The sequence below is a fragment of the Phalangium opilio genome, unplaced genomic scaffold (genome assembly GCF_054372755.1).
Source record: "Phalangium opilio isolate 3A_F unplaced genomic scaffold, DU_Popi_V2 ptg000093l_1, whole genome shotgun sequence".
NCBI lineage: Eukaryota > Metazoa > Arthropoda > Arachnida > Opiliones > Phalangiidae > Phalangium > Phalangium opilio.
Window position 1 is genome coordinate 3,699,133 of NW_028324198.1, and position 9,320 is coordinate 3,708,452.

General features: G+C 38.6%; 1 protein-coding gene across 1 annotated transcript; it reads right to left on the reverse strand.

The window, feature by feature from the left end:
* Window positions 1-7,340: 7,340 nt before the first annotated feature.
* On the reverse strand, window positions 7,341-9,088 carry LOC149640471 (uncharacterized). The gene is made up of 2 exons (XM_089850675.1): window positions 9,059-9,088; window positions 7,341-8,975 (listed from the first exon to the last, which is right to left on the reverse strand). Exons 1-2 carry the CDS (start codon window positions 9,086-9,088, stop codon window positions 7,341-7,343), a joined length of 1,665 nt encoding a protein of 554 aa, XP_089706801.1.
* Window positions 9,089-9,320: the final 232 nt, after the last annotated feature.

Here is a 9,320-nt window from a genome sequence, read left to right on the forward strand (position 1 = left end):
ATAATTTTATTCGCACCGAACTTAAAACTAAAACTATCTCTACCGGAAGTAGCACCGAGAGTTTTAACAATATATATCTAGGCCCTCAGCCTAATCGCATCATTATTGGAATAGTTTCCGCGGCGTTCATGGGCAGTTACGCTCTCAATCCCTTTAACTTTAAAACTTCGGATTTAAATTTTTTGTCTCTGTACCTCGATAACGAACAAATACCCTCGAAACCGTTGACTCCTGATTTCGGTAAGAACTTGTATATACAAGCTTATCAAACATTGTTCGCGGACACGGGTAATAGACGACGGTAACGATATTACTCCCAACGAGTTTGCCAACGGGTTAACCCTCTACGCTTTTGATCTGACACCGGACCTATCTGCTAGCGAAACAAACCACTGGAACCCCGTTAAGCAAGGACAATTAAGATTGGACATGGGATTCGCTAAACCTTTGTCGGAAGCCGCAGTCTGCATTGTATACGCCGAATTTAAAAGCATGATTCAAATCGATAAAAATAGAAACGTAATTGTAGATTATTAAAATGTCAGCAACCACCACCGTAGACTTGATTCTCGCTTTATCAGATACGCCCAACTTTTTGGGTGTTTTCGCATCAAATAGGTTACCTAAGGTTACCAGATATCCCGCATCGTTAATTATAAATTTAGATCAGCACTATGAAAAGGGGTCTCACTGGGTATCGGCCTTCATAGATGGAGCTCGTGTAGGGTATTATTTCGATAGCTACGGTTTGCCACCATTTCTGCCTAGTAAAAGAAGATTTATATCTTTAAACTGCAGAAAATGGACTTTTGGCAAACGACAACTTCAGAGGTTAGAAAGTAGCGTATGCGGGCAGTATAGCGCCCTCTATCTTATTCATAGAAGTAAGAAGAAAAGTACGAAAGCTTTCCTAAAAACTTTTACCGCAAATCGAAAAATAAACGATATGAAAATTGCTAAACAATTTCAAAATCATATACGGCGACTAAAAAAGTGTAAAAGGAGCTTATTAACAAACGGTGTGGTTGCCTGGTGGTAATGCGTCCAGCTCTGTGTTGTTTCAACAACATTTGAGTTTCCATTCCAGGGTTCGACTTCCTACCAACGGCGCTTTATTAGTCCGGTATAGAAAAAAAACATCTTCAGATACGGCTTGAATCAAGTTTAAGGAGGAGGTTTTTTTAAATATTTAACTAATTTATTATTAATTTAACTTAATTATGTGTGTTATTATCACGTTAATTAAATGTTCTTTGATTTAAAATCTGATTGTAATAATAATAATAAGCCTAGAATAACCTAGCATAAGTCTACCTTTCAGAATCTACCATAACATAAGCCTACCAGGATCTACCATAGCATAAGCCTACTATAGCATAAGCCTATCCCTACAGGTATCAGCCACGTGACGTCATCAAAAATTAGCCGTGACGTCATCAAGAAAACCACCACCAGGTGGCTCAAAATTCAAATTTCCCGCCAGCACCATCACGTGACGTCATCAATTCCTCCCCATCTCCTCCCCTCCAACACCATCACGTGACGTCATCAATTCCCCCCCATCCCCCCACCCCAGGGATGGCTTTATAACCCGGGTATTACCCCCCCTGAAAGGGGGGGAAAGAAGGGGGGTAAAACCTTGGTTATAAGGCCGTCCTTACTCTCTGCACTTCAAGTGCGTGGCAAGGTGGTGCAAATGACCCAAATCATCCCCAGTCATCAAACTGCAAAATTCGGCATCTGAAAAGTGATCGTATCTACACACTTTACCGGCTTGGTGGCGGATGTTAAGGGGAAATCTGGAAAGTCAACAGAAGCCGATTTAAAATTCATTGGAGACTGAAGAAGGGATTAAAACCACTCTCACAAAAACAGCGGGACAAATCGCATTTGCTCTATAGGCTATCTTTAACGATTAGAGATCTGGAGCAACACCCAAGGAACATTCCCCCTGTATTGAAAAAAATTAATAAAGGCGGATTGCTGATACCTGACCCGACACTGCTTCCCTTTGTTCAACAGGTTTGTAAGCTAGTAGTCTTGGAATACAAAAAGTGGGCATTTGCTAGTAAAGCACCGGGGAAAGCTATTAAAGAAACTATGGAGAAAGTCAAAAATGATCTGAAACTCAAAGAAACATTCCACCACGCAGCTGCTGCTTTACCTTTAGTTCAACATTATTGCTTCACTAGTGAAGATTTGGAAATTTTACGACAGGAATGACAAAGAAAAATTGCTCATGCGAAAATAGCAGATTTTATTAGAGGGCAAACCCAAATAAGGAAAGAAAGGAAGTCTCATAGAGGTAAAGGAGGCCAAACACTCCGATGTTTTTTGTATAATTTAAAAAAGGGCCACACTAAAATGCGAATGAAACAAAAGGTTAAATGTAAGGCTAAAAAGAATGTTACGCGCAAATCAAAAATAGGAACGCAAGAAAAAGCGAAATGTAAAATTAAAACCAATGTTAAGCCCAAATCAAAAATACAAATAAAAAGTCAAGCCAAAAATAAATCTACTAATCCTAGAGCCGAAAGACCTGTAACAAAAGACACAGTTGTCACCTCTGTTATTACTAGTCCTAAAATGAAACCAAAGAGAGAAAGACCCAAAAAAGCAAAGCTAAATCAGTATTTTAATGACTGTGATTAAATGAATGCTACTTGTGATAAAATTGCAATAAAATGACCATTTTAATGTTGAAACAAATTGATGCTTTATTTTGTTTAAAATCAACAAAGAGTTTAAGAATTTTATTTAAACCATAGCAAAATAGGATTAAAACAGAAAAATTAATGTTTTTGACAGTATACATTTATCAGCTTCATTCTTAAACCATTCAAATTCTAGACTCTTAATCAAGGGGAGCATCACGGTATTGGGGTTCGGCATTCTGGGTAGCTCTTGTGCAGTGTTTTACAAGAAGTGATCTTCTAAAAGGGCCGTAATTCGCGATAGTAAGTTTCCCAGCAGCCAGGTATTTTAACTGGCTAAATACAGTCTCAACCGCAGAACCATTGAACCGAACTGGGTAAAGATACTTTCCTGGGTTTCGTGCCAAGAAATCTTCTGCAAAGCCCAAAAAACCAAATACTGAAAATCTCAGGAGTTCCCAGGTTTGCCAAGCAAGGAAGTTTTTATTATTTTTTAACGGCTGACCGGAAGTTATGATTTCTTTAGCCCAATCCTCAAAATATTGCATACCCTTTTTCATTGACTGAATTGGAGACGCGTCCATCGAATCAACCCGAACTTGAGAAAGTAAACCATTCTCAAATATTTGATTGCAGGCGTTCAAAAAGTCATAGCAAGCCATTACATTTGCTTTATCTACAGGTTCTTCTTCAAACATAGGGTTGGAATATCCATAAAGTTCAGCCAATACAAGGGACTGTTGCATAATGCGTGCTGGAGTAACATTTAACTTGGTCCAGCCATCGCGTTCAATATGACATTGTAAGAGGCCTTTGACCTGAACAAGTTCGTCATGATCTCTTCTATGGTTTTCCCGGATTTTCATGTCAATTATCTGTTTCCATCCAAATGGAACTCCTTTAACAGTGAAATTACGAGTTCTTTCCTCTTGGGAATTGAATAAACCGTTTATCATGTTCTTTAACTCGTGACTTGGACACATGATCCAGTGTACCCACTCATTCTTCCGGAATGGATTTTTGAATCTTGGGCATAAATGAAAATCAATGCTTCCATCCAATTTAGTAGTAAACATTTCCGTTTTATCAACTTCTAAACTCTGTCTAAGAGATGCAATATTGTTTGATCCTCCGTCACAAATGAGAGCTGTTGTTTTTAACCCAACAGATTGCAATGCCCACACGGTTTTTAAAACGGTGCTGGAAATAACGGCGTGTGAAACATTTTTGGCCATCATGAAGTACGGCCCTATTATGTCGAATTTTGTGGCGGAACATCTCCATAAAAACTGTAAAACATATTCCGCTTCTAAAACGCCCGTGACATGTTTTTCTTTATAAAGGTCTTCGATAGAGGGATATTCACTTACATACAGGGCACATCCAATAAACTGGTCAGTTTTCGAGTTCCATAAAAGCTTTCCGATGACTTTAACCTCGTCGAAAATTGTAGCACCTTCCTTAGGTGGTCTTAGATGAGTAGGAAATTGAGCTACATGGTGGTCAAAACGTTCAGATTCAGCTTTAAGATAATGTAGATCAATTCCTTGTTTGCTTGGGATTTCTTTCAACTTTGCTCTAATCGAGTAAACACTTGGCAGAGTAAAAATACTGAAGGAAGCGAGTGCTTCATATGCAGCTGGTGAACGTGAAAACACGCTAAGAGCGATTCTATATGTCAGTGGGCTGAACCGATTACCGCAGGATCCTTTTTTGTTTCTCTTTTGATCTTTGATAAAGTCATTTTCGGAATTATCCATTTCCCACGCTTTCTTTAACGCAACCCCTAACATGTTATTTTTCTCAGTAGCTTCTTTGAAAATTTTTTTTATTTCTTCTTGACCTTTCTTGTTAATTTCTTTAAAAGCGTGTTCCATTTCAAATTTTTGTTCTACACATAGTGAAACTCTGCTTTCTTCTATTTTCTTTTCTAAGTCTCTGATTTTCTTGTTAAGCTTCCCTCTTTCTCTACGATTGGCCAAGATCCTTTTATTTCGAGAATTTGGACTCAAAATAGAAATTCGACACTTAGACAGTGCTGTTTGTGTCTTCATTTTGCGCCTCGGTGTGACCATCAGTTTTTTTTCTTTTCATCTTTCAAGTACCAAGTTAACGATCGGCACTTGTTACACTGATAAACCTTTGTTTTTACTTTTTCCTTTGGAGCATTGTACGGCGGTACAAACCACACTGGACAGTCTCTTGCTTGATATCTCTCGCATGGAAGATGAAGATGCAGAAGATTTTTTGTCTTATCCATTCCAATGCTAAGATTCTTGATATAAAAATTAATATTAGCTTTAAAATTAAATTTCAAAATTTTTAAATATATATACCTGCGAGACACCCGGGCAGAAAACATGATTTTCACTAAATAACGTTAGGGCTTCGGTGATTTTGCCCAAATCAACAGAATTAGATTCTTCTTTCATGTAAGGGGCACGATAAACATGTTTGAAAAGAGTTACTACAGAGTAAGTTCCATTAGACGAGAAAATTATTTTAATTGGGGTGTCAAAATATTCATCAGCTATCTCGATATAAGAATTTTTTCGCCTTAGTTCAATGTATTTTAAATTTCCTTCCGTGTTTTCGAAGGTTTGAAATTCCAAGAAATTATCCAGTGGTTGACTGAGCAGATAAAGCTGAAGTAACGCTAATGAATCGCTGCTAGTATCTTCGCCGTTATCAACATTGCATTTAATACGTTTGTAACCAATATTTTCGTCCAAACACTTTCTCTTAACACCAGCACCCTCAATAACAGTTTGTGATTCAACTGACCGACAAGGTTTTATATGAAAGTCACATTGAGTTGACACTGATTTGCTTCCATTTGATGAATTAGTTTTTACTTTAGCTTGGGCTTCGCCTTCAGTAGGCAATTTCAATGGACAAGGCTTAGCGTCAAGAACAAGATTTGTTTGGATGTTCTTATTATTTGTAGGTTTCAAATAAAAATTACACTGCGTCGATACCGAAGGCGAAACTAAAATCGGCTTCTTACGCGGCATTATAAAACTAATTACACTTTTATATTTTAGTAATTTAATATAATTTACCAAGAACCGACTATTACCCTCACAACTACGGCGCCATTTTCCATCACGTAAGCGCGGCTACCAATGATATTACCCCAAATTTACTCCCATGATGCTCAGTAATTTGTACTGCTTTCCAATATCTCTTGTCGCTTCTATGACGTCATGCGTACATCCTATTGGTTACAAAGCGAGACACGTGATTCTCGATTATCATTTTTCATAGCATGCAGGCGGGAAGGTATGATTGACTTAAAGCTATTAACTTTTTGATATCTATTTACTTTTGGTTGAATTGATTATTACCTAAACTTATAAAGAAATTTCAGGCAATTAGGAAGGAACAAAACTATGATAATTATGGTTGTACTATCAAACAAGACGACCCAAGGGCTCGTAATACTAGCCACATCGTACCGTACTTAACAGGCGTACATAAATTTATGTGAATAGCCCCTCGATGCGCTACTTTTTACTGTGCTAAAATGATTACCCGTAAGACCATTCTAAGATCAACAATGCTAAAATTATTACCCGTAATCGTTACTTCAATAAATTTATTTATGTTATAATTATAATAGTGCGACATAAAGAGAAATTTTGAGTGAGTAGCCCCTCGATGCGCTACCCCTAACATTGCTAAAATGATTACCCGTAAGACCTGTCTAAAAACGACGCGTTATCTTTAACAATGCTAAAATGATCACACACTAGTAACCCTTAATAAGAGAACAGAAAGTTTTAGTGATTACCCCCTCGATGATTGAGTTACCTTTAACAGTGCTAAAATTATTATGTACTTACCGCTCGATTAATACACGTACAGAAAGTTTTAGATTACAACATAGACTTATGCCGACGCATAATTTTCGCATCTTATAAATTTCTAACATGAACTTATGGCCAGAAGCGTTTGAAAGAGAAAGAGTTCGGTAAAACACCAAATAATTGTAATATCCCGTGCCTTAAGACCATTCTAAAAATAACGTTAGTAAATACTAGCTTTTGCTTTCAAAATTTCCCTCGATTTCTTTGAATGTTGAAATAGGGGATAGGGGAGTGTGATTGAAAGCGTAAAATAGTATTGTTAAATCTGAGTACTGAAGATCTAAAGGTTTCTATTGTTTGTCTCAAGGTGCTTTAAATGTAGTAATAAGGTAGGGTAAAGAATTCATCATTGAAACGTTGATTAGATTAAACTGTTTTTAATAATTGAACATCAAAATAAATGCGAGTTCTGAGGTATAGCCTATACATAGTTATAGCTATAAGATGCTTCGCGTTGCGCGACTATTCGAGAACTGAATTTCCTTTTCAAAAATAGGTGTACAAAATATGTTCAACACAATACAAAAAATGAGAGGGGAAACGGCTCGGCTTGGAAAAACCAGTGAGTCACCTATCTGGGCTCTAAGAATCTAGGTAGCTGAGTAAAGATTTCACAATAACATTCAAAGCCAACTCGTTTTTCTCCACAAGTTAAGGTACATAGATATAGAAAATATAGATGTAACATGGATATAAGAAATATACGTAAAGTTCCATTTTTTAACCCGAAATCCCATTTTTAAATCCAAAATCCCATTTTTAAAGTAATCTGTAATGAGTGTTTTGACACACTCCCCCCCGGATTGAACCTTCCGGTTCAATCATCTGGTGTGATCTCTAAATCGTAGAGTAATTGGATTGGTCTCCTTACTCTTGTGCCATTCGGTAGGCGGATCATGCAACTACGGATGAGACCGTCTCGTCCGAGAAATGTTTCATCAACGATTCCAATCTTCCATGTGGATCTTGGCATCCTCTCCTCTCCTATCAGGACTACGTCACCGACTTTGAGTGGCTTAGTTGTCTGGTTTCTTGTTCGATGATGTGCTGAGCGAAGTGCAAGCATGTACTCTTGTTTCCATCTCTTCCATACCCCTTCAATTATGGTCTGGCGATATTTGAGTCTGCGGACAAGATCTCGTCTTGACGCTCCAGGGTCTTTAGGAAACTTGCTGGATGGAAGACTTGTGTGCCGGTCCCCAACTAAGAAGTGTGCCGGAGTCAGTGGCGCGGGTTCGCTGGCATCTTCTGAAACAAATGTGAGTGGACGAGAATTGATGCAAGCCTCGGTCTCAGCTAGTGTCGTTTCAAGTTCCTCGTAAGAGAGTCTTGCTTTTCCAAGGACTCGTCGTAAGGCGTATTTTACGGATGCCACCAACCTCTCCCAAAACCCGCCCCACCATGCGGCACGATCGGCGATGTAATTCCATGAAATGCGGGCATTGGCGAAATATCGGGCAACCTCAGGACTGTCAATTGTTGTCCAAAGTTCTTTTAGATCCAAATCAGCTCGTTTGTAAGTTTTTGCGTTGTCCGAAAAAACTCTTTTGACCAGACCCCTCCGTGATACAAATCGGCGGAACGCTAGGAGAAAATTGTCCACTGATAGATTGGACACGAGTTCAAGGTGAACTGCCCGTGTTACGGCACACGTAAAGAGGGCGACATAACATTTGCTTCCATCGCGTGCGTGGAGTGGCCCTGCGAAATCGACGCCGCAAGATTCAAAAGGGGGTGTGCGACTGGTCCGAAATTCCGGAAGGGGCGCCATGACTGCATCTGATTTTGTGACTCGAAAGTATTTGCAGACCACGCAGTTCTTCAAGACTGATTTTATGTAATTGCGTGACTTTATTAGCCAAATTTTACTTCGTAGAGCCGTTGTTGTCATGGTGACTCCTGCGTGAAGTAGTTTTTCATGGGCGTCCACTATAATGAGCGCGACCAGAGGATGGCTTGGAGCTAATATCCATGGGTGTCTTTCTTGATACGAGAGTTCGTGTCCTCGTAGGCGACTGCCAACGCAGATCAGACCTTCATTATCTAAGGTTGGGTGAAGAGTTAGTATTCTAGAAGTGCTTGGAATACTCCTTTTCTCTTCGAGTCGTCTTGCTTCCTCTGGAAACTGTTCGTGTTGCGTGGTTCGAATCCAATACCTTTCGGCGTTGTCGATTTCTTCAGCAGTCAGTTCTTCCTGTTTTAGATTAGTGTTCTTTTTTGCGTTGTTGCAAAAGCGGAAGACCCATGCGGTGATTCGAAGTAGTTTTTTCAGGCTACTATACAGGTTGACGTTAATGACAGGTTCTTCCTGAGCAGTAGTAACGTTTAGCATCGTGGCTTTAGATCGGAGTTCATGATTAACTACTTGCAGATACTCGTCTTCGCTTGGGTTTGGAGCTGAATTGTCATCATTTTCATCTTTATACTGTGAGAGCCAGTCGGGTCCACGCCACTGTTTTGTTGTGATATAAAAATTGGGACGAATTACATTAATAATCTAAGTTCTTTATTCAACTGAAAAACTTTCTCTCATACACAACTGTGTTCCGTAGAGGCGCGAATCATTCTTTTTTGTTTATGGTTTTTCCAATTCCTGCATTCTCATCTTATTGATTTCTAATCTTATCACGCCATCTATTTTAATCTTAGGAAGTATACAAAATTATCATCTCTTATTTAATATTAACATTGTTATGCAAATTTACTTTATAACATGGAATTAAACATTTATATAGAATTAATTAAGGATACGAAAGTATTAGTTTTATCATTATTCAACATCCTTCCCTCAAGTTCA

Coding starts and splice junctions, on each gene's coding strand:
- LOC149640471 (XM_089850675.1), bottom strand. CDS start 9,088: ATGATTCGCGCCTCTACGGAACACAGTTGT. Junction 8,976..9,058: donor CCTCTACGGAACACAGTTGT/GTATGAGAGAAA, acceptor ACAACAAAACAG/TGGCGTGGACCCGACTGGCT.